This window comes from Nerophis lumbriciformis, linkage group LG25, assembly GCF_033978685.3.
Source record: "Nerophis lumbriciformis linkage group LG25, RoL_Nlum_v2.1, whole genome shotgun sequence".
Taxonomy (NCBI): domain Eukaryota; kingdom Metazoa; phylum Chordata; class Actinopteri; order Syngnathiformes; family Syngnathidae; genus Nerophis; species Nerophis lumbriciformis.
In genome coordinates, this window is record NC_084572.2 from 9,992,766 (window position 1) to 10,019,153 (window position 26,388).

The 26,388-nt window shown below is 33.0% G+C and overlaps 1 protein-coding gene across 2 annotated transcripts in view; it reads right to left on the bottom strand.

Annotated features, from left to right (window-relative positions):
* The window catches only part of LOC133621567 (uncharacterized), a 181,756-nt gene that overhangs the window by 120,169 nt on the left and 35,199 nt on the right, over positions 1-26,388 (bottom strand). For both annotated transcript variants that reach the window (XM_061983675.1, XM_061983674.1), the window contains exon 2: positions 13,148-13,213. Coding sequence is in view for 1 of the 2 variants with exons in the window: in XM_061983674.1 (XP_061839658.1) it covers positions 13,148-13,213 (66 nt within the window). In the remaining variant the exon portion in view is untranslated. The remainder of the gene's footprint in view (positions 1-13,147; positions 13,214-26,388) is intronic.

Sequence of the window (26,388 nt, forward strand, 5' to 3'; positions counted from 1 at the left end):
CCAGATCTGAATACTTAAATATCTGCATGACTTATGATTTTACAGCAAACTACCCATCAAATTAAAAAAATGACAATACATTTTGTGGTATTCTTTACAGCATATTACTGTAAATTGAAAAAAATTACAATTGTTTTGTGTTAAAATTCTGTTGACTGAGCTGACATATTTTTACTGTAAAATCTTGTTTTTAACGGTGTATTACTGTAAATGGAAAGACAATACATTTGTTTTTACGGTAGAAGAACTGTCAGCTAAGTTGCCAGAATAAGAAAATAACTTGTACTGTTTTTCCATGAACAATATCATGTTGTAAAAACCAATGTCAATTTAACACAAACATTCTGGCAACTAAGCTGCCCCTAACAATCAGATGTACTGTTTTTCCATTTACCGTAAAATGTTGTAAAAAAAACAAACAAAAAAACAATTTTACAGTAAAATGTTGTAAAAAATAAAATAAAAGACACTGTTTTACAGTAAAATGTTGTAAAAAACAAAACAAAAAACCACACTATTTTACATTATAATGTTGTAAAAAATAAAATAAAAACACTATTTTAAAGTAGAAGGTTGTAAAAAATATTTTAAAAAACACTATTTTACAGTATAATGTTGTAAAAAATAAAATAAAAACAAAATTTTACAGTAAAATGTTGTAAAAAAACAACAACACTATTTTACAGTAAAATGTTGTAAAACATACAATAAAAACACTTTTTTACAGTAAAATGTTGTAAAAAAACCCAACAACAACAATTTTTTTACAGTAAAATGTTGTAAAAAAATAAAATAAAAACACTATTTTACAGTAAAATGTTGTACAAAAACACTATTTTACAGTAACATTTTGTATAAAAACAAAACAACAGCAATTTTTTACAGTAAAATGTTGTACAAAAACACCATTTTAAAGTAAAATGTTGTAAAAAAACAACAACAACACTATTTTACACTAAAATGTAAAAAAACAAAAAAACACCACACTATATTACAGTAAAATGTATAATAAAAAACACTATTTTCCAGTAAAAGGTTGTAAAAATGATTTAAAAAAACACTATTTAAATTAAATAAAAACAACATTTTACATTAAAATGTTGTAAAAAAATAAAATGAAAACACAATTTTACAGTAAAATGTTGTAAAACAAAAACAAAACAACAACACTATTTTACAGTAAAATGTTGTAAAAAAATAAAATAAAAAACACTATTTTACAGTAAAATGTTGTAAAAAAACAAAAACCACGCAATTTTACAGTATAATGTTGTAAAAAATAAAATAAAAACAAAATTTTACAGTAAAATGTTGTAAAACATTAAAAAAAACACTATTTTACAGTAAAATGTTGTAAAAAATCTAATAAAAAACACTTTTTTACAGTAAAATGTTGTGAAAAAACCCAACAACAACACTATTTTATAGTAAAATGTTGTAAAAAATTAAATAAAAACACTATTTTACACAAAAATGTTGTAAAAAAACAACAAAAAAAACCAAACTATTTTACAGTAAAATGTTGTAAAAATTATTTAAAAAAACACAATTTTACAGTATACTGTTGTACAAAATAAAATAAAAACACAATTTTACAGTAAAATGTTGTAAAACAAAAACAAAACAACAACACTATTTTACAGTAAAATGTTGTAAAAAAATAAAATAAAAAACACTATTTTACAGTAAAATGTTGTAAAAAAACAAAAACCACGCAATTTTACAGTATAATGTTGTAAAAAATAAAATAAAAACAAAATTTTACAGTAAAATGTTGCAAAACATTTAAAAAAAACACTATTTTACAGTAAAATGTTGTAAAAAATCTAATAAAAAACACTTTTTTACAGTAAAATGTTGTGAAAAAACCCAACAACAACACTATTTTATAGTAAAATGTTGTAAAAAATTAAATAAAAACACTATTTTACACAAAAATGTTGTAAAAAACCAAAAAAAAAACCCAAACTAATTTACAGTAAAATGTTGTAAATGTAAAGTGTTTACAGTAAAATGGACAGTCTACTTAAAACAATTGATATAGTTAATAATAAAATCATATTCATACATTATTCACTGTTACAAGCGGCCCTCTGATGGCAGCCATAACTGCCATGTGGCCCTCAATGAAAAGCACTTTGACATCCCTGCTTTACACGCTATTGTCCATGCAAAACGGGGCCCCCGTGGAGTGTGATCTGTGTATATGGGGGGCCTCTTCCAATCGTGCCTGAGGAGAGGAAGTGTGGTGAACTTAATCAGAGCACTCCCACTCTACCTGCCTCCTGGAGATGCTTCTGAACATTGCCCAGGTACCTGAAGCAAAGCCCCAAAAGTGTCTCTTCTCTCATAAGTAAGTACTGCATGTCATCAAGTTCTTGTGGAAAATGCAACATAAAAGATGGCGTCCGCTGTCAAAGAAGCCATATTGTCTTGTGTGCAGTCTGAAGCTGGTGTCCCAGGTGACAGGTGAGCATGCAGCATGTCCTTCACAACACACCACTGATTTATTGGAGGAGTTCAAACTGGCCTCGGGGCAGGAGTGGAACATGTAAATGAAGGCGAGAAGGGCCCGCCGCCGTCTTTGTCTGCCACAATTTACTTGTTTGTTTCGCCGCGGGGGGAGAGACAGGAAGCCGGCCCGCACGCCGCCACGCTATGGTCGCCATGGCAACCTCACTGTTAAGTGTGGCGCATCCACTTGTGGACACTTTGCAACAAAAGAAGCAGAGGTGGACTCTTGTGAGGGAAGAGAAGAGTTTGGTACGTTGGTCCTGTCAGTGGATATATTTCATACAACACCAGTGAAGTTGTCACCTTGTGTAAATGCTAAATAAAAAGAGAATACAATGATTTGAAAATCCTTTTCAACTTAGATTCAATTGAATAGACTGCAAAGACAAGATATTTCATGTTCACACTGAGAAACTTTTTTTTTTTTTTTGCAAATAATCATTAACTTAGAATTTAATGGCAGCAACACATTGCAAATTGTTGTCACAGGGGCATTTTTACCACTGTGTTACATGGCCTTTCCTTTTAACAACACTCAGTAAATGAGGTTAAGGTTAGGCTTAGTGTTAGGGTTAGGGTTAGGGTTAGGGTTAGGGTTAGATACAGTCTATCGGTCCCTAAGATATACAGATATCTAATGTATTCATACATTGTTTATGTAGGATATACACATGTATATATAACCTAATCATATTTTTTCTTGAATTTAAAAATTGCTGACCGTTTTTTTAAGGTTAGGGTTAGGGTTAGGGTTGGGGTTTAGGATTAGGGTTAGGGTTAGGGCTAGGGTTGTGTTAGGGTTAGGGTTGGGTTTGGGGTTGGGGTTAGGGTTAGGATTAGGGTTAGGGTTAGGGTTAGATACAGCCTATCGGTCCCTAAGATATATAGATATCTAATGTATTCATACATTGTTTATGTAGGATATACGCATGTATATATAACCTCATGATATTGTTTCTTGAATTTAAAAATAGCTGACCGATTTTTTCCCCCTTCTCTGGGATTATATTCCCAGTTTTGATCTCGGGCGTCTGGTCACTTATAGCCATACTTGCCAACCCTCCCGAATTTTCCGGGAGGCTCCCGAAAATTCAGTGCCTCTCCTGAAAATCTCCTGGGACAACCATTCTCCCGAATTTCTCCCGATTTACAGCCGGGTTAGGGTTAGGGTTAGGGTTAGCGTTAAGGTTAGGGTTAGTGTTAGTTTTAGGGTTAGGGTTAGGGTTGGGGTTGGGGTTGGGGTTAGGTTAGCTACAGTCTATAGGGTTAGGGTTAGGGTTAGGGTTAGGTTTAGCGTTAAGGTTAGGGTTAAGGTTAGGCTTAGTGTTAGGGTTTAGGGTTAGGGTTAGGGTTAGGGTTAAATACAGTCTATAGTTCCCTATGATATATAGATATCTAATGTATTCATACATTGTTTATGTAGGATATACGCATGTATTTCTAACCTAATCCAGGGGTCGGCAACCCGCGGCTCCGGAGACGCATGCGGCTCTTTGATCACTCTGATGCGGCTCAGCTGCATACTTGCCAACCCTCCCGATTTTCCCAGGAGACTTCCGGATTTCGGTGCCTCTCGCAGATAACTCCCGGGATTAATATTCTCCGATTTTCACCCTAACAATAATAATAAGGGCGTGCCATGATGGTACAGCATTTAGCGCCCTCTACAATCTGTTCTAACATCGTGCCAGCCTAGCCTCTTGTAGTATGCATCTTCTACATGCTCACGTAAGTGACAGCGAGGCATACTTGGTCAACAGCCACACAGGTTACACTGACGGTGGCCATATAGAACAACTTTAACACTCTTACTAATAATGCGCCACACTTTGAACCAAAACCAAACAAGAATGACAAACACATTTCGGGAGAACATCTGCACCGTAACACAACATAAACACAACAGTACAAATACCCAGAATCCCATGCAGCCCTGAGTCTTTCGGGCTACATTATACACCCCTGCTACCACCAAACCCCGCCCCCACCCCAACCCTGCACCCCCACACATCAACCCCCCTCCACCCCCGTCTGTGCGTCGGTTGAGGTGGGCGGGGTTTGGTAGCGGGGGTGTATAATGTAGCCCGGAAGAGTTAGGGCTGCATGGGATTGTGGGTATTTGTTCTGTTGTGTTTATGTTGTGTTACGGTGCAGATGTTCTCCCGAAATGTGTTTGTCATTCTTGTTTGATGTGGGTTCACAGTGTGGCGCATTATTAGTAAGAGTGTTAAAGTTGTTTTATATGACCTCCGTCAGTGTAACCTGTGTGGTTGTTGACCAAGTATGCCTTGCTGTCACTTACGTGAGCAAGCAGAAGCCCCATACAACGTGTGGCCGGGCCGGCACGTTGTTTGTTTTGGACGCTAAATGCTGTACCATCACGGCACGTTCGAGAGTACAGTTGCCCCGAAATTCGTAGTCTGCCGGAAAAATCGGGAGGGTTGACAAGTATGACACTGTCTAGCGCCATTCGTATAAAACTCGCGGGCCGCACTAACATTCAATTTTCATATTAAGGTGTGGGCCACGTGTCTGAGACCTTTGGTTTATACATAGCACAAAGTAAAAAAAAAACTTTGTACGCAGTGTTATTTCATTTTAAATTTCAAAAGATTTTTGTGGCTCCCATTGTTTTCTTTAATTTGTGAAACTGGTCAAAATGGCTCTTTGACTGGTAAAAGTTGCCGACCCCTGACCTAATCATATTGTTTCTTTAACTTAAAAATAGCTGACCGTTTTTTTAGGGTTAGGGTTGGGGTTTAGGATTAGGGTTAAGGTTAGGGTTGGGTTGGGTTAGGGTTAGGGCTAGGGTTAGGGTTAAGTTTAGGGTTAGGGTTAAGGTTAGGTTTAGTGTTAGGGTTAGGATTAGGGTTGGGGTTAGGGTTGGATACAGTCTATAGGTCCCTAAGATATATAGATATCTAATGTATTCATACATTGTTTATGTCGGATATACGCATGTATATATAACCTAATCATATTGTTTCTTGAACTTAAAAATAGCTGACCGTTTTTTTAGGGTGAGGGTTAGGGTTAGGGTTAGGGTTGGGGTTTAGGATTATGGTTAGGGTTAGGGTTGGGGTTTAGGATTAGGGTTAGGGTTAGGGTTAGGGTTAGGGCTAGGGTTGTGTTACGGTTAGGGTTAGGGTTAGGGTTGGGGTTAGGATTAGGGTTAGGGTTAGGGTTAGATGCAGTCTATCGGTCCCTAAAATATATAGATATCTAATGTATTCATATATTGTTTATGTAGGATATACGCATGTATATATAACCTCATCATATTGTTTCTTGAACTTAAAAATAGCTGACCGTTTTTTTAGGGTTAGGGTTAGGGTTAGGGTTGGGGTTTAGGGTTGGGGTTAGGATTAGGGTTAGGGTTAGGGTTAGATACAGTCTATCGGTCCCTAAGATATATAGATATCTAATGTATTCATACATTGTTTATGTAGGATATACGCATGTCTATATAACCTCATCATATTGTTTCTTGAACTTAAAAATAGATGACCGTTTTTTTAGGGTTAGGGTTAGGGTTAGGGTTGGGGTTTAAGATTAGGGTTTGGGTTAGGGTTATGGTTAGGGCTAGGGTTGTGTTACGGTTAGGGTTAGGGTTAGGGTTGGGGTTGGGGTTAGGATTAGGGTTAGGGTTAGATACAGTATCGGTCCCTAAGATATATAGATATCTAATGTATTCATACATTGTTTATGTAGGATATACACATGTATATATAACCTCATCATATTATTTCTTGAACTTAAAAATAGCTGACCGTTTTTTTAGGGTTAGGGTTAGGGTTGGGGTTTAGGATTAGGTTTAGGGTTAGAGTTAGGGTTAGGGTTGGGGTTGGTAGGGTTAGGGTTAGGGTTGTGTTACAGTTAGGGTTAGGGTTAAGGTTAGGCTTAGTGTTAGGGTTAGGGTTTGGGTTGGGGTTAGGGTAAAATACAGTCTATAGGTCCCCAAGATATATAGATATACAATGTATTCATACATTGTTTATGTAGGATATACGCATGTATATATAACCTCATCATATTGTTTCTTGAACTTAAAAATAGCTGACTGTTTTTTTAGGGTTAGGGTTAGGGTTAGGGTTGGGGTTTAGGAATAGGGTTAGGGTTAGGGTTGGGGTTTAGGATTAGCGTTAGGGTTAGGGGTAGGGCTAGGGTTGTGTTACGGTTAGGGTTAGGGTTTGGGTTGGGGTTGGGGTTAGGATTAGGGTTTTGGGTTAGGGTTAGGGTTAGATGCAGTCTATCGGTCCCTAAGATATATAGATATCTAATGTATTCATACATTGTTTATGTAGGATATACGCATGTATATATAACCTAATCATATTGTTTCTTGAACTTAAAAATAGCTGACCGTTTTTTTAGGGTTAGGGTTAGGGTTAGGGTTAGGGTTAGGGTTGGGGTTTAGGATTAGGGTTAGAGTTAGGGTTAGGGTTGGGGTTGGTAGGGTTAGGGTTAGGGTTAACTTAAAAATAGCTGACCGTTTTTTTCCCCTTCTCTGGGATTATATTCCTAGTTTGGATCTTGGGCGTCTGGTCACTTATAGCCATACTTGCCAACCCTCCCGAATTTTCCAGGAGGCTCCCGAAAATGCAGTGCCTCTCCTGAAAATCTCCCGGGACAACCATTCTCCCGAATTTCTCCAGATTTCCAGCCGGACAACAAGGCACGCCCCCTCCAGGTCCATGCGGACCTGAGTGAGGACAGCCTTTCGTCATGACCGCTTTTTCTCCATATAAACAGCGTGCCGGCCCACTCACGTTATAACATTTACGGCTTTTGGAGAGTGCACAACTGCACACTCAACATGAAGGAGACGAAGCAGAAGAACGAAGAAGAGACAATCATGGCGACGACGAGTAAGAAGAAGAAGTACGCTTGCAAGTCATCAGAGAGGGTGTTGAGCATGGTGAGAAAGATAGTGACAGAGAATAGAACGAGGATGGACAATTCAACCCTTAACTCACTCCTTTCCTGCAAATTACATTTCACAGATGCTGCCCATACCTATGCTCCTTCAAAGGCTGTGCTACTGGCTGCAAAGCATTGCACTTAAAATACAACAATGAGTAGAGAGGAGAGTTATGTGTGTATATAAGTGTAAATAAATGAACACTGCAACTCAAATATTTATTTTATATATATATATATATATATATATATATATATATATATATTTAATATATATATATATATATATATATATATATATATATAGCTAGAATTCACAAAAGGCGAGTATTTCTTTTATTTTTATATATACTGTATATATATATATACATATGTATTTAATAAAATGAATATATATATATATATATATATATATATATATATATATATATATATATATATATATGTATACATAGCTAGAATTCACTGAAAGTCAAGTATTTCTTTTATATATATATATATATATATATATATATATATATATATATATATATATATATATATATGAAATGCTTGAATTTCAGTGAATTCTAGCTATAAATGTACTTGTCCCCCTTAACTCTATGTCACTATAGACAGCGATTTTAAACTTGACAAACAAGTCAATGGCGTTTTAAAATCGTGTTTTTATCATCTTCGTCTTTTAGCAAAGGTAAAACCGTTTTTATCTTTTAACCTTTTTGAACAAGTCGTGCATGCTTTTATTTCAAGTCGCCTGGACTACTGCAATGCACTTTATGCTGGCATTAGCCAAAAAGCTCTCTCCCGGTTGCAGTTAGTCCAGAATGCGGCAGCACGACTTTTAACAGGGGCCAGGAGACGCCAGCATATAACCCCAATCCTTGAGAGTTTGCACTGGCTCCCTGTTCATTTTAGAATTGATTTTAAAACCTTGCTGTTTGTTTTTAAAGCTTTACATGGACTGGCACCTCAGTATATCTCGGACCTCATCCAAACTTACAATCCTGCGCGCGCTCTGAGGTCCGAGAGCCAGCTCCAGCTCGTGGTGTCCAAGACGAGACTTAAAACCAGGGGAGACAGGGCCTTCTCTGTGGTCGGCCCTAAGCTCTGGAACACTCTGCCCCTCCATGTTCGAACTGCTCCCACAGTGGAGTGTTTTAAGTCTCGTCTTAAGACCCACTTTTATTCTCTGGCTTTTAACACTACGTGAGTTGTGTGGTCCTCTGTTGTCCTCTGTGTTTTTAAAATTTTGCTTTTTGCTTTCTATTTACTGTTTTAATTGGTTTTACCCTTTGAAATTGTTTTTAATCACATTTATTTTATATTGTTTTTAATTGTGTTTAATATTGTTGTGCAGCACTTTGGAAACATTTTGTTGTTTAAATGTGCTATATAAATAAAGTGGATTGGATTGGATTGGATTAACCCTGCCCCCCGCCCCCACCCACCTCAACTAATCTTTGGGTTTTGGGGAAAGTAGCAAGTCTTGTCAAGTCAAAAGGCTCAAGTCCAAGTGAAGTCACAAGTCATTGACGTTAAAGTCTAAGTCGAGTTGCAAGTGTCTTTACATTTTGTCAAGTCGAGTCTAAAGTCATCAAATTCATGACTCGAGTCCAAGTCATGTGACTCGAGTCCACACCTCTGCTACATTGTGACTTTTGGTGTTAGTGTTCCTGGAAACAAAGGGACCCGAACAAATTGCTGTAAACGTATTTCACAGTCATTTACTGTAGTCCTGAATGTTGCTGTGAAAGTAATGCTATTGTTAACCGGTAATTTGCTAAGTTTGTAAACAATTTTGTTTGTTTTTTCCCCCAGTATTTTTAAGCATTGTAATTGTTTTATGTGTAGAATATTCAGTACTTATTGTGATTTCAATTATCATTATTTTTTTTTTTACTTTTGCCTTTCTGTTTTAATCTGTACAACATTCTGGGGCAGTAGTCTCTTTTAAAACTGTGCTATATAAATACATGTACCTTGACCTGGAATTTACAATAATTAATTTTAATGCAAATTTTTAGTATTATTATTTTTGCCGTTTGCAAAATTGTGTGAAATCTCTTTTTTTAAGCACAACAAAAGGACAAAAAGTTGCTGCAGCGTGAATTGTATTGTAACTTTTATTTTTAAGAGTAAAACATAGCCTGGTATTTTATTAATTAGATGTGAAAGCAAATTTGCACAACACATGTCTGCATAAAAGTGATAATATATCATATTGTAGGTGTTTATTACACTTTGCATTCATATTTTGCTGTTTCTTACATTTTTGTTGTGTTTTGCTTGATTGTAAAAAATGTCTATCGAGGAGTGACATTCATATGTTGTTAATATTCAGTGTTTTATTGTTCATAGTTAATATTGTAAATCCCACTTTTTTTTATTTTCATGTACATTTTTGGTGTCCCATTCAGTAAAAAACTGTAAAATTTCATTTGAGTTTTTTTAAGGTGGTCTGTCATAACGTTTGTCCTGAATGTTACTGTCAAAGTAATGCAATTATTAGCCAGTAATTTGCTAAATTTGTAAACAATAACTACCAAGTTTGTTTTTTTGTTTGTTTGTTTATTTTCCAGTATTTTTAAGCATTTTAACTGTTTTATATGTAGAATATTCGGTACTTATTGTGTTATTATTGTTATCATACATTTTTTTTAAACTTTTGCCTTTCTGTTTTAATATGCACAACATTCTGGGGCAGTAGTCTCTTTTAAAACTGTGCTATATAAATACATGTACCTTGACCTTGAATATACACCATTTTTTTATTTATTTTTTTGTGAATTTTTACTATTATTATTTTTGCAATTTGCAAAATTGCGCGAAATCTTTTTTTTTTTTTTAAGCACAACAAAAGAACATTTTCAAAATTGCCAAACAAAAAGTTGCTTCTGCATGAATTGTATTATAACTTTTATTTTTAGGAAGTAAACGTAGCCTGGTATTTTATTAATAGGATGCGGAAGCAAATTTGTACAACAAATGTCTGCATAAAAGTGATAATATATCATATTGTTGGTGTTTATTACACTTTGCATTCATATTTTGCTGTTTGTTAAATTTTTGTTGTGTTTTGCTTGATTGTAAAAGATACACAACTATGGAGGAGCTGGTCTGAGAAGTAAAATATGTTCACATGTTGTTAATATTCAGTGTTTTATTGTTCATAGTTAAAATTGTAAATCCCACTTTCTTTATTTTCATGTACATTTTTGGGTGTCCCATTCAGTAAAAACTATAAAATTCCATTTCGTTTTTCAATCGGACATTGTGACTTTTGGTATTAGTGTTCCTGGAGAAAAAGGGACCCAAACACACATACTGTACAGATAAATGTGTATATATCATTTATACACACATACACATTGGCCCCCCAGACACATGTTTTCTCTCAATAAGGCCCCTGAGTCAAAATATTTGCCCAGCTCTGATACATCATATCGTAGGTGTTACACTTTGCAATGTTCATATTTTGTTAATATTCAGTGTTTTATTGTTCATAGTTAATATTGTAAATCCCACTTTCTTTATTTTCATGTACATTTTGGGTGTCCCATTCAGTAAAAACTAAGGAGAAATTTCACCACACCTAGTGTGTGTGTGACAATCATTGGTACTTTAACTTGAACTTTTAACTTTATATTGCAGTCTGCGCGTATCTCTTATGTGTGACTGCCATCTACTGGTCACACTTATCATTACACCATGTACCAAAAAAAAAAAAATAGCTACGAGGTCGGTAAGCACAACCAGAATTAGACGCATCGGGTCATAAGGGGACCTGAGGGTTCCTGGTTCAATCCCCACCTTCTACCATCCTAGTGGTAGAAGTGTGTCCTTGAGCAAGACACTTCACCCTTGCTCCTGATGGGTTGTGGTTAGGGCCTTGCATGGCAGCTCCCGCCATCAGTGTGTGAATGTGTGTGTGTGAATGGGTGAATGTGGAAATAGTGTCAAAGCGCTTTGAGTTCCTTAAAAAAAAAAAGGTAGAAAAGCGCTATACAAGTACAACCCATTTACCATAAGGCGCACTGTCGATTTTTGAGAAAATGAAAGGATTTTAAGTGCGCCTTATAGTCCGAAAAATACGATATATATTCAACAAAGATATTTGCTAAAGCGATGCTATTTAAATACAAACCCTGTTTCCATATGAGTTGGGAAATTGTGTTAGATGTAAATATAAACGGAATACAATGATTTGCAAATCCTTTTCAACCCATATTCAGTTGAATATGCTACAAAGACAACATATTTGATGTTCAAACTCATAAACTTTTTTTTTGTTGCAAATAATCATTTACTTTAGAATTTGATGCCAGAAACAGGTGACAAAGAAGTTGGGAAATGTGGCAATAAATACTGATAAAGTTGAGGAATGCTCATCAAACACTTATTTGGAACATCCCACAGGTGTGCAGGCTAATTGGGAACAGGTGGGTGCCATGATTGGGTATAAAAGTAGATTCCATAAAATGCTCAGTCATTCACAAACAAGGATGGGGCGAGGGTCACCACTTTGTCAACAAATGCGTGAGCAAATTGTTGAACAGTTTAAGAAAAACCTTTCTCAACCAGCTATTGCAAGGAATTTAGGGATTTCACCATCTACGCTCTGTAATATCATCAAAGGGTTCAGGAGAAATCACTGCACGTAAGCAGCTAAGCCCGTGACCTTCGATCCCTCAGGCTGTACTGCATCAACAAGCGACATCAGTGTGTAAAGGATATCACCACATGGGCTCGAACACTTCAGAAACCCACTTGTCAGTAACTACAGTTGGTCGCTACATCTGTAAGTGCAAGTTAAAACTCTCCTATGCAAGGCGAAAACCGTTCATCAACAACACCCAGAAACGCCGTCGGCTTCGCTGGGCCTGAGCTCATCTAAGATGGACTGATACAAAGTGGAAAAGTGTTCTGTGGTCTGACGAGTCCACATTTCAAATTGTTTTTGGAAACTGTGGACGTCGTGACCTCCGGACCAAAGAGGAAAAGAACCATCCGGATTGTTATAGGCGCAAAGTGTAAAAGGCAGCATGTGTGATGGTATGGGGGTGTATTAGTGCCCAAGACATGGGTAACTTGCACATCTGTGAAGGCGCCATTAATGCTGAAAGGTACATACAGGTTTTGGAGCAACATAGTTGCCATCCAAGCAACGTTACCATGGACGCCCCTGCTTATTTCAGCAAGACAATGCCAAACCACGTGTTACAGCATGACTTCATAGTAAAAGAGTGCGGGTACTAGACTGGCCTGCCTGTAGTCCAGACCTGTCTCCCATTGAAAATGTGTGGCGCATTATGAAGCCTAAAATAGCACAAGGGAGACCCCCGGGCTGTTGAACAACTTAAGCTGTACATCAAGCAAGAATGGGAAAGAATTCCACCTGAGAAGCTTCAAAAATGTGTCTCCTCAGTTCCCAAACCTTTACTGAGTGTTGTTAAAAGGAAAGGCCATGTAACACAGTGGTGAACATGCCCTTTCCCAACTACTTTGGCACGTGTTGCAGCCAAGTTAATTATTATTTGCAAAAAAAAAATAAGGTTTATGAGTTTGAACATCAAATATGTTGTCTTTGTAGCATATTCAACTGAATATGGGTTGGAAAGGATTTGCAAATCATTGTATTCCGTTTATATTTACATCTAACACAATTTCCCAACTCATATGGAAACGGGGTTTGTAGAAAAAAGCGAGCACTCACGGTGTGGCAGGAAACTTCCCTCTCCCACAAGACGGCCTTGCTGACAAACGACACAAAGGCGGGTGTCTGCAACACACAGAAGAACAAACAGTAAACAGATGAATAATAACGTGATGGATCAATGAGGGGAAGGACAGCGGCAGCCATGTTGACGAGTACGTTAATACGCCCTCTGTCTTGATTAGTGCTACTGATGACTCCATGATGGAGTCTGCTCTCCCACGCAAACACTCTCCTCCATCTGCTGCTCTTTTCCAGACTCCCCGGGACAGTATGGCGGTCTTATGGTCAGGGTGCGTCGCTTTAACCCCTCTCGGGGGGCCACTGTGTTAAGTCATCCATCACCGCTGACACGTGCTGAGTGGTCAGCATCCTTCTCATGGTTGGTCCACTCCAGGGTGCGAGACAGTCCAACCTCCCTTCATTCAGGTTGTGACACCTCAGAGCACGAGGAAGGACGGACGGGAGGGAGGGGTCGGAGGGGAGGACAATGGCTCCCGGCCTTTGGTCTTTTTCCACTACCTTAAGGATAAGCCAGAGGGCTTCAGTGAATACTATTATTACATATGTGGAGGACTCACACCTACAGGTTCCTCGGACCACCAATGACGGACATGACAGGCGTGGAAGTTTTGAGATTTTGTTTATTTTGCAATAAACTCTTCTTTTCTTGCTCCTCTGCTTTTCAGCACTCGCCTCTGGTGACAGTCGCGCTCTTCCAGTTGTTTTTCAGCCTCCCGCGTCTCCGTCTCCGTCTCGCTCGGGTTCTCTCTAGATCGTCCACTCCAACTTCTCCCATCCCGTCCTTCTCGGCTTTTGTAGAGTGACAGGTGATCAGACAACTGCGCCCAGGTGGGCCATCTACACACCTGTCGCCGATCTCGGAGCCAGCCCCGGCACACCCCGCCGCGCTGCAGGACTGCAGGCCACGCCTCCTCACAACATAATTTTTTATGCATTTTATTAGTAGATTTTTTAAAAGATAAAATGTAAATAAAAATATGATAAGTTGCAATAGTGTGAGCTCAAAATGTAGTGAATATTACTGTAAATGAAAAACAGTACTGTTGTTTTTATGGTAAAAAAAAAAAAAGAAGGCAGCTCAGTTGCCAAAATTTTACTGTAAAATTGCAGGTTTTTTTTATTGACAGTAAAAAAAAAACAATTTTACAGTAAAATTCTGGCAACTGAGCTGCCTTTTTATAAACCATAAAACAGCAGTACTGTTTTTGCTTCTAACAGTGAATACTATTATTACACCATTTTTAATGCATTTTATACGTAGATTTTTTTTAAACCAAAATGTAAAAAAAATATGGTAAGTTGCAATAATTTCACCTCAAAATGTAGTGTATATTACTGTAAATGGAAAAACAGTACTGCTGTTTTTATGGTAAAAAAAAAAAAAAAAGGCAGCTCAGGTGCCAAAATGTTACTGTAAAATTGCTGGTTTTTTTAATTTACTGTAATAAAAAAAAAAAATACAGTAAAATCCTGGCAACTGAGCTGCCTTTTTTTTTAAACCATAAAACAGCAGTACTGTTTTTGCTTCTAACAGTGAATACTATTATTACAACATTTTTAATGCATTTTATTAGTAGATTTTTTTTAAGCTAAAATGTAAAAAAAATATGGTAAGTTGTGATAATGTCACCTCAAAATGTAGTGTATGTTACTGTAAATGGAAAAACAGTACTGCTGTTTTTATGGTTAAAAAAAAAAAAGAAGGCAGCTCAGTTGCCAAAATGTTACTGTAAAATTGCAGGTTTTTTTTAAATTTACGGTATAAAAAAAAATTACAGTAAAATCCTGGCAACTGAGCTGCCTTTTTTTTAACCATAAAACAGCAGTACTGTTTTTGCTTCTAACAGTGAATACTATTATTACACCATTTTAATGCATTTTATAGGTAGATTTATTTTAAACTAAAATGTAAACAAAATATGGTAAATTGCAATAATTTAACCTCAAAATGTAGTGTATATTACTGTAAATGGAAAAACAGTAATGCTGTTTTTATGGTTAAAAAAAAAAGGCAGCTCAGTTGCCAAAATTTTACTGTAAAATTGCAGGGGTTTTTATTTACAGTAAAAAAACACATTTTACAGTAAAATTCTGGCAACTGAGCTGCCTTTTTTTTAAAACCATAAAACAGCAGTACTGTTTTTGCTTCTAACAGCTATTATTACACCATTTTTAATGCATTTTATTAGTAGATTGTTTTTTTAAACTAAAATGTAAAAAAAATATAATAAGTTGTGATAATGTCAGCTCAAAATGTAATGTTTATTACTGTAAATGGAAAAACAGTACTGCTGTTTTTATGGTAAAAAACAAAACAAAAAAGGCAGCTCAGGTGCCAAAATTTTACTGTAAAATTGCAGGTTTTTTTATTTAGAGTAAAAAAACACATTTTACAGTAAAATTCTGGCAACTGAGCTGCCTTTTTTTCAAACCATAAAACAGCAGTACTGCTTTTGTTTCTAACAGTGAATACTATTATTACACCATTTTTAATGCATTTTATTAGTAGATTTTTCTTAAGCTAAAATTTAAAAAAATATATGGTAAGTTGTGATAATGTCACCTCAAAATGTAGTGTATATTACTGTAAATGGAAAAACAGTACTGCTGTTTTTATGGTAAAAAAAAAAAAAAAAAAAAAAAAATAAAAAAAAATAAAAAAAAGGCAGCTCAGTTGCCAAAATTTTACTGTAAAATTGCAGGTTGTTTTTTTTTTACAGTAAAAAATAAAAATTTTACAGTAAAATCCTGGCAACTGAGCTGCCTTTTTTTAAAAACCATAAAACAGCAGTACTGTTTTTGTTTCTAACAGTGAATACTATTATCACACCATTTTTAATGCATTTTATAGGTAGATTTTTTTAAAGCTAAAATGTAAAAAAAAATATAGTAAGTTGTGATAATGTCAGCTCAAAATGTAGTGTATATTACTGTAAATGGAAAAACAGTACTGCTGTTTTTATGGTAAAAAAACAAAAGGCAGCTCAGTTGCCAAAATCTTACTGTAAAATTGCTGTTTTTTTTTTAATTTACAGTAAAAAAAAAAAATTACAGTAAAATCCTGGCAACTGAGCTGCCTTTTTTTTTAAACCATAAAACAGCTATACTGTTTTTGTTTCTAACAGTGAATACTATTATTACACCATTTTTAATGCATTATATAGGTAGATTTTTTTTAAACGAAAATGTAAAAAAAATATGGTAAGTTGTGATAATGTCAGCTCAAAATGTAGTGTATATTACGGTAAATGGAAAAACAGTACTGCTGTTTTTATGGTAAAAAAACAAAACAAAGGCAGCTCAGTTGCCAAAATTTTACTGTAAAATTGCAGTTTTTTTTTATTTGCAGTAAAAAAAAAAACAATTTTACAGTAAAATTCTGGCAACTGAGCTGCCTTTTTTTTTAAACCATAAAACAGCAGTACTGTTTTTGCTTCTAACAGTGAATACTATTATTACACCATTTTTAATGCATTTTATCCGTAGATTTTTTTTAAACCAAAATGTAAAAAAAATATGGTAAGTTGCAATAATTTCACCTCAAAATGTAGTGTATATTACTGTAAATGGAAAAACAGTACTGCTGTTTTTATGGTTAAAAAAAAAAAAGGCAGCTCAGGTGCCAACATTTTACTGTAAAATTGCAGGTTTTTTTATTTACAGTAAAAAACAACAACAATTTTACAGTAAAATTCTGGCAACTGAGCTGCCTTTTTTTAAAAACCATAAAACAGCAGTACTGTTTTTGCTTCTAACAGTGAATACTATTATTACACCATTTTTAATGCATTTTATAGGTAGATCTTTTTAAAACTAAAATGTAAAAAAAATATGGTAAGTTGCAATAATTTCACCTCAAAATGTAGTTTATATTACTGTAAATGGAAAAATAGTACTGTTGTTTTTATGGTAAAAAGAAAAGGCAGCTCAGTTGCCAAAATTGTACTGTAAAATTGCAGGGTTTTTTATTTACGGTAAAAAACACATTTTACAGTAAAATTCTGGCAACTGAGCTGCCTTTTTTTTAAACCATAAAACAGCAGTACTGTTTTTGCTTCTAACAGTGAATACTATTATTACACCATTTTTAAAGCATTTTATTAGTAGATTTTTTTTAAGCTAAAATGTAAAAAAAAATATATGGTAAGTTGTGATAATGTCAGCTCAAAATGTAGTGTATATTACTGTAAATGGAAAAACAGTACTGTTGTTTTCATGGTAAAAACAAAAAACAAAGGCAGCTCAGTTGCCAAAATTTTACTGTAAAATTGCAGGGTTTTTTTAATTTACAGTAAAAAAAAAACAATTTTACAGTAAAATTCTGGCAACTGAGCTGCCTTTTTTTTTTAAACCATAAAACAGCAGTACTGTTTTTGCTTCTAACAGTGAATACTATTATTACACCATTTTTAATGCATTTTATACATAGATTTTTTTTAAACCAAAATGTAAAAAAAATATGGTAAGTTGCAATAATTTCACCTCAAAATGTAGTGTATATTACTGTAAATGGAAAAACAGTACTGCTGTTTTTATGGTAAAAAAAAAAAAAGGCAGCTCAGGTGCCAAAATTTTATTGTAAAATTGCAGTTTTTTTTTATTTACAATAAAAAAAACACATTTTACAGTAAAATCCTGGCAACTGAGCTGCCTTTTTTTTAAAACCATAAAACAGCAGTACTGTTTTTGCTTCTAACAGTGAATACTATTATTACACCATTTTTAATGCATTTTATTAGTAGATTTTTTTAAAGCTAAAATGTCAAAAAATATATGGTAAGTTGTGATAATGTCACCTCAAAATGTAGTGTTTATTACTGTCAATGGAAAAACAGTACTGCTGTTTTTATGGTAAAAAAAAATAAAATAAAAAAAGGCAGCTCAGTTGCCAAAATTTTACTGTAAAATTGCAGTTTTTTTTTATTTACAGTAAAAAAAAAATTACAGTAAAATCCTGGCAACTGAGCTGCCTTTTTAACCATAAAACAGCAGTACTGTTTTTGCTTCTAACAGTGAATACTATTATTACACAATTTTTAATGCATTTTGTAGGTAGATTTATTTTAAACTAAAATGTAAAAAAAAATATGGTAAGATGCAATAATTTAACCTCAAAATGTAGTGTATATTACTGTAAATGGAAAAACAGTAATGCTGTTTTTATGGTAAAAAAAAAAGGCAGCTCAGTTGCCAAAATTTTACTGTAAAATTGCAGTTGTTTTTTTATTTACAGTAAAAAAAATGTTTACAGTAAAATCCTGGCAACTGAGCAGCCTTTTTTTTTTAAACCATAAAACAGCAGTACTGTTTTGTTTCTAACAGTGAATACTATTATTACACCATTTTTAATGGTATAGGTAGATTTTTTTTAAACGAAAATGTAAAAAAAATATGGTAAGTTGTGATAATGTCAGCTCAAAATGTGGTGTACATTACTGTAAATGGAAAAACAGTACTGCTGTTTTTATGGTAAAAAAAAAAAAAAGGCAGCTCAGTTGACAAAATGTTACTGTAAAATTGCAGGTTTTTTTTTTACAGTAAAAAACAACAATTTTACAGTAAAATTCTGGCAACTGAGCTGCCTTTTTTTTAACCATAAAACAGCAGTACTGTTTTTGCTTCTAACAGTGAATACTATTATTACACCATTTTTTATGCATTTTATAGGTAGATTTTTTTTTAAACCAAAATGTAAAAAAAAATATGGTAAGTTGCAATAATGTCACCTCAAAATGTAGTGTATATTACTGTAAATGGAAAAACAGTACTGCTGTTTTTATGGTAAAAAAAAAGATAAAAAAAAAGGCAGCTCAGTTGCCAAAATTTTACTGTAAAATTGCAGTTTTTTTTTATTTACAGTGAAAAAAAAATGACAGTAAAATCCTGGCAACTGAGCTGACTTTTTTTTAAACCATAAAACAGCAGTACTGTTTTTGCTTCTAACAGTGAATACTATTATTACACCATTTTTAATGCATTTTATTAGTAGATTTTTTTTAAACGAAAATGTAAAAAAAATATGGTAAGTTGTGATAATGTCAGCTCAAAATGTAGTGTATATTACTGTAAATGGAAAAACAGTACTGCTGTTTTTATGGTAAAAAAAAAAAAAAAAAAAAGGCAGCTCAGTTGCCAAAGTTTTACTGTAAAATTGAAGTTTTTTTTTATTTACAGTGAAAAAAAAATGACAGTAAAATCCTGGCAACTGAGCTGACTTTTTTTTAAACCATAAAACAGCAGTACTGTTTTTGCTTCTAACAGTGAATACTATTATTACACCATTTTTAATGCATTTTATTAGTAGATTTTTTTTAAGCTAAAATGTAAAAAAAAATATGGTAAGTTGCAATAATTTCACCTCAAAATGTAGTGTATTTTACTGTAAATGGAAAAACAGTACTGTTGTTTTTATGGTAAAAAAACAAACAAAGGCAGCTCAGTTGCCAAAATTTTACTGTACAATTGCAGTTTTTTTTTTATTTACTGTAAAAAAAACTAATTTTACAGTGAAATTCTGGCAACTGAGCTGCCTTTTTTTAACCATTAAAACAGCAGTACTGTTTTTAATTCTAACAGCTATTATTACACCATTTTTAATGCATTTTATTAGTAGATTTTTTTTAAGCTAAAATGTAAAAAAAAAATATGGTAAGTTGTGATAATGTCAGCTCAAAATGTAGTGTATATTACTGTAAATGGAAAAACAGTACTGTTGTTTTCATGGTAAAAACAAAAAACAAAGGCAGCTCAGTTGCCAAAATTTTACTGTAAAATTGCAGTTTTTTTTTTATTTACAGTAAAAAAAAAAAAATTTTACAGTAAAATTCTGGCAACTGAGCTGCCTTTTTTTTAAACCATAAAACAGCAGTACTGTTTTTGCTTCTAACAGTGAATACTATTATTACACCATTTTTAATGCATTTTATACATAGATTTTTTTTAAACCAAAATGTAAAAAAAATATGGTAAGTTGCAATAATTTCACCTCAAAATGTAGTGTATATTACTGTAAATGGAAAAACAGTACTGCTGTTTTCATGGTAAAAAAAAAAAAAAGGCAGCTCAGGTGCCAAAATTTTACTGTAAAATTGCAGTTTTTTTTTTATTTACAATAAAAAAAACACATTTTACAGTAAAATCCTGGCAACTGAGCTGCCTTTTTTTTAAAACCATAAAACAGCAGTACTGTTTTTGCTTCTAACAGTGAATACTATTATTTCACCATTTTCAATGCATTTTATTAGTAGATTTTTTAAAAGCTAAAATGTCAAAAAATATATGGTAAGTTGTGATAATGTCACCTCAAAATGTAATGTTTATTACTGTAAATGGAAAAACAGTACTGCTGTTTTTATGGTAAAAAAAAATAAAATAAAAAAGGCAGCTCAGTTGCCAAAAATTTACTGTAAAATTGCAGTTTTTTTTTTTATTTACAGTAAAAAAAAATTTACAGTAAAATCCTGGCAACTGAGCAGCCTTTTTTTTTTTTAAACCATAAAACAGCAGTAGTGTTTTGCTTCTAACAGTGAATACTATTATTACAACATTTTTAATGGTATAGGTAGATTTTTTTAAACGAAAATGTAAAAAAAAATATGGTAAGTTGTGATAATGTCAGCTCAAAATGTAGTGTATATTACTGTAAATGGAAAAACAGTACTGTTGTTTTTATGGTAAAAAAAAAAAAAAGGCAGCTCAGTTGCCAAAATTTTACTGTAAAATTGAAGTTTTTTTTTTATTTACATTAAAAAACAACAATTTTACAGTAAAATTCTGGCAACTGAGCTGCCTTTTTTTAACCATAAAACAGCAGTACTGTTTTTGCTTCTAAGAGTGAATACTATTATTACACCATTTTTAATGCATTTTATAGGTAGATTTTTTTTTAAACTAAAATGTAAAAAAAAATATGGTAAGTTGCAATAATGTCACCTCAAAATATAGTGTATATTACTGTAAATGGAAAAACAGTACTGCTGTTTTTATGGTAAAAAAAAAAGGCAGCTCAGTTGCCCAAATTTTACTGTAAAATTGCAGTTTTTTTTTATTTACAGTGAAAAAAAAATGACAGTAAAATCCTGGCAACTGAGCTGACTTTTTTTTAAACCATAAAACAGCAGTACTGTTTTTGCTTCTAACAGTGAATACTATTATTACACCATTTTTAATGCATTTTATTAGTAGATTCTTTTTAAGCTAAAATGTAAAAAAAAAATATGGTAAGTTGCAATAATTTCACCTCAAAATGTAGTGTATTTTACTGTAAATGGAAAAACAGTACTGTTGTTTTTATGGTAAAAAAACAAACAAAGGCAGCTCAGTTGCCAAAATTTTACTGTAAAATTGCAGTTTTTTTTAAATTTACAATAAAAAAAACACATTTTACAGTAAAATCCTGGCAACTGAGCCGCCTTTTTTTTTAAAACCATAAAACAGCAGTACTGTTTTTGCTTCTAACAGTGAATACTATTATTACACCATTTTTAATGCATTTTATTAGTAGATTTTTTTAAAGCTAAAATGTCAAAAAATATATGGTAAGTTGTGATAATGTCACCTCAAAATGTAATGTTTATTACTGTAAATGGAAAAACAGTACTGCTGTTTTTATGGTAAAAAAAAATAAAATAAAAAAAGGCAGCTCAGTTGCCAAAATTTTACTGTAAAATTGCAGTTTTTTTTTATTTACAGTAAAAAAAAAATTACAGTAAAATCCTGGCAACTGAGCTGCCTTTTTAACCATAAAACAGCAGTACTGTTTTTGCTTCTAACAGTGAATAGTATTATTATACCATTTTTAATGCATTTTATAGGTAGATTTATTTTAAACTAAAATGTAAAAAAAAATATGGTAAGTTGCAATAATTTAACCTCAAAATGTAGTGTATATTACTGTAAATGGAAAAACAGTACTGCTGTTTTTATGGTAAAAAAAAAGGCAGCTCAGTTGCCAAAATTTTACTGTAAAATTGCAGTTTTTTTTTTTTATTTACAGTAAAAAAAATTTTTACAGTAAAATCCTGGCAACTGAGCAGCCTTTTTTTTTTAAACCATAAAACAGCAGTACTGTTTTGCTTCTAACAGTGAATACTATTATTACACCATTTTTAATGGTATAGGTAGATTTTTTTTAAACGAAAATGTAAAAAAAATTTGGTAAGTTGTGATAATGTCAGCTCAAAATGTAGTGTATATTACTGTAAATGGAAAAACAGTACTGTTGTTTTTATGGTAAAAAAAAAAAGGCAGCTCAGTTGCCAAAATTTTACTGTAAAATTGCAGGTTTTTTTTATTTACAGTAAAAAACAACAATTTTACAGTAAAAATCTGGCAACTGAGCTGCCTTTTTTTAACCATAAAACAGCAGTACTGTTTTTGCTTCTAAGAGTGAATACTATTATTACACCATTTTTAATGCATTTTATAGGTAGATTTTTTTTAAACTAAAATGTAAAAAAAAAAAATGGTAAGTTGCAATAATGTCACCTCAAAATGTAGTGTATATTACTGTAAATGGAAAAACAGTACTGCTGTTTTTATGGTAAAAAAAAAAAAGGCAGCTCAGTTGCCCAAATTTTACTGTAAAATTGCAGGGTTTTTTTATTTACAGTGAAAAAAAAAAGGACAGTAAAATCCTGGCAACTGAGCTGACTTTTTTTTAAACCATAAAACAGCAGTACTGTTTTTGCTTCTAACAGTGAATACTATTATTACACCATTTTTAATGCATTTTATTAGTAGATTCTTTTTAAGCTAAAATGTAAAAAAAAATATGGTAAGTTGCAATAATTTCACCTCAAAATGTAGTGTATTTTACTGTAAATGGAAAAACAGTACTGTTGTTTTTATGGTAAAAAAACAAACAAAGGCAGCTCAGTTGCCAAAATTTTACTGTAAAATTGCAGTTTTTTTTTAATTTACAATAAAAAAAACACATTTTACAGTAAAATCCTGGCAACTGAGCTGCCTTTTTTTAAAACCATAAAACAGCAGTACTGTTTTTGCTTCTAACAGTGAATACTATTATTACACCATTTTTAATGCATTTTATTAGTAGATTTTTTTAAAGCTAAAATGTCAAAAAATATATGGTAAGTTGTGATAATGTCACCTCAAAATGTAATGTTTATTACTGTAAATGGAAAAACAGTACTGCTGTTTTTATGGTAAAAAAAAAATAAAATAAAAAAAGGCAGCTCAGTTGCCAAAATTTTACTGTAAAATTGCAGTTTTTTTTTATTTACAGTAAAAAAAAAATTACAGTAAAATCCTGGCAACTGAGCTGCCTTTTTAACCATAAAACAGCAGTACTGATTTTGCTTCTAACAGTGAATACTATTATTACACCATTTTTACTGCATTTTATAGGTAGATTTATTTTAAACTAAAATGTAAAAAAAAATATGGTAAGTTGCAATAATTTAACCTCAAAATGTAGTGTATATTACTGTAAATGGAAAAACAGTAATGCTGTTTTTATGGTAAAAAAAAAAGGCAGCTCAGTTGCCAAAATTTTACTGTAAAATTGCAGTTTTTTTTTTTATTTACAGTAAAAAAAATTTTTACAGTAAAATCCTGCCAACTGAGCAGCCTTTTTTTTTTAAACCATAAAACAGCAGTACTGTTTTGCTTCTAACAGTGAATACTATTATTACACCATTTTTAATGGTATAGGTAGATTTTTTTTAAACCAAAATGTAAAAAAAATATGGTAAGTTGTGATAATGTCAGCTCAAAATGTAGTGTATATTACTGTAAATGGAAAAACAGTACTGTTGTTTTTATGGTAAAAAAAAAAAAAGGCAGCTCAGTTGCCAAAATTTTACTGTAAAATTGCAGGTTTTTTTTATTTACAGTAAAAAACAACAATTTTACAGTAAAATTCTGGCAACTGAGCTGCCTTTTTTTAACCATAAAACAGCAGTACTGTTTTTGCTTCTAAGAGTGAATACTATTATTACACCATTTTTAATGCATTTTATAGGTAGATTTTTTTTAAACTAAAATGTAAAAAAAAAAATGGTAAGTTGCAATAATGTCACCTCAAAATGTAGTGTATATTACTGTAAATGGAAAAACAGTACTGCTGTTTTTATAGTAAAAAAAAAGGCAGCTCAGTTGCCAAAATTTTACTGTAAAATTGCAGGGTTTTTTTTTATTTGCAGTGAAAAATAAATGACAGTAAAATCCTGGCAACTGAGCTGACTTTTTTTTAAACCATAAAACAGCAGTACTGTTTTTGCTTCTAACAGTGAATACTATTATTACACCATTTTTAATGCATTTTATTAGTAGATTTTTTTTAAGCTAAAATGTAAAAAAAAATATGGTAAGTTGTAATAATTTCACCTCAAAATGTAGTGTATTTTACTGTAAATGGAAAAACAGTACTGTTGTTTTTATGGTAAAAAAACAAACAAAGGCAGCTTAGTTGCCAAAATTTTACTGTACAATTGCAGTTTTTTTTTAATTTGCAGTAAAAAAACCTAATTTTACAGTGAAATTCTGGCAACTAAGCTGCCTTTTTTTTAACCATTAAAACAGCAGTACTGTTTTTAATTCTAACAGCTATTATTACACCATTTTTAATGCATTTTATTAGTAGATTTTTGTTTTTAACTAAAATGTAAAAAAAATATGGTAAATTGCAAAAAAAGGCAGCTCAGCTGCCAAAATTTTACTGTAAAATTGCAGGGTTTTTTTTTATTTCCTGTAAAAAAAAACACATTTTACAGTAAAATTCTGTCAAATTTATTTTTAAAAAATGGCGTAAAGAAGAAGGGATAGGCTGAATTGTGAAAACATTTCCCTGCAAAGAAAGCATAAAACTCGACGAGAAAAATCAGACCCTGTTAGATACGATGAAAACACCTGGTCTTAGTCACTGAGGGCCATGTCGCTATTATGTTTGGCCCCAGAGGGCCGCTTCTAACAGAGAATACTATTATTACACCATTTGTAATGCATTTTATTCGTAGATTTTTGTTTTACCGGAAATAAAAAAAAAAAATGCAATTTTACAGTAAAATTTTGGCACCTGAGCTGCCAGTTTGTTCTTTTCTACCACAAATCAACAAGTGTGTATTTTTCAGTGTATTACTGTAAATGCCAAAACGGCAACACAGTTCATTACAGTAAAAAAAGTACTGTTTGATTTGATTTGATGTATTTTTATTTCAAATATGCAACAAAACAAGAGAAAACCTGAACCAATACATTGCTATAGCCTTAACAGCCATTATAGGCGGTATAGCTCGGTTGGTAGAGTGGCCGTGCCAGCAACTTGAGGGTTCCAGGTTCGATCCCCGCTTCCGCCATCCGAGTCACTACAGTTGTGTCCTTGGGCAAGACACTTTACCCACCTGCTCCCAGTGTCACCCACACTGCTTTAAATGTAACTTAGATATTGGCTTTCAATATGTAAAAGCACTTTGAGTCACTAGAAAAAAGTGCTATATAAATATAATCCACTTCACATTTTCAAGGTAAAAGTTGATTTTCAAGGTAAAAGTTGATTAAAGGGGAACATTATCACAATTTCAGAATTGTTAAAACCATTAAAAATCAGTTCCCAGTGGCTTATTTTATTTTTCGAAGTTTTTTCAAAATTTTACCCATCACGCAATATCCCTAAAAAAAGCTTCAAAGTGCCTGATTTTAACCATCGTTATATACACCCGTCCATTTTCCTGTGACGTCACATAGTGATGCCAATACAAACAAACATGGCGCATAGAACAGCAAGCTATAGCGACATTAGCTCGGATTCAGACTCGGATTTCAGCGGCTTAAGCGATTCAACAGATTACGCATGTATTGAAACGGATGGTTGTAGTGTGGAGGCAGGTAGCGAAAACGAAATTGAAGAAGAAACTGAAGCTATTGAGCCATATCGGTTTGAACCGTATGCAAGCGAAAACGACGAAAACGACACAACAGCCAGCGACACGGGAGAAAGCGAGGACGAATTCGGCGATCGCTTTCTAACCAACGATTGGTATGTGTTTGTTTGGCATTAAAGGAAACTAACAACTATTAACTAGGTTTACAGCATATGAAATACATTTGGCAACAACATGCACTTTGAGAGTGCAGACAGCCCAGTTTTCATCAATTAATATATTCTGTAGACATACCCTCATCTGCGCTCTTTTCCTGAATGCTGATCTGTTCAGTTTTGGAGTTGATGTCAGCAGGCCAGGGAAGCTAGGGTCGAT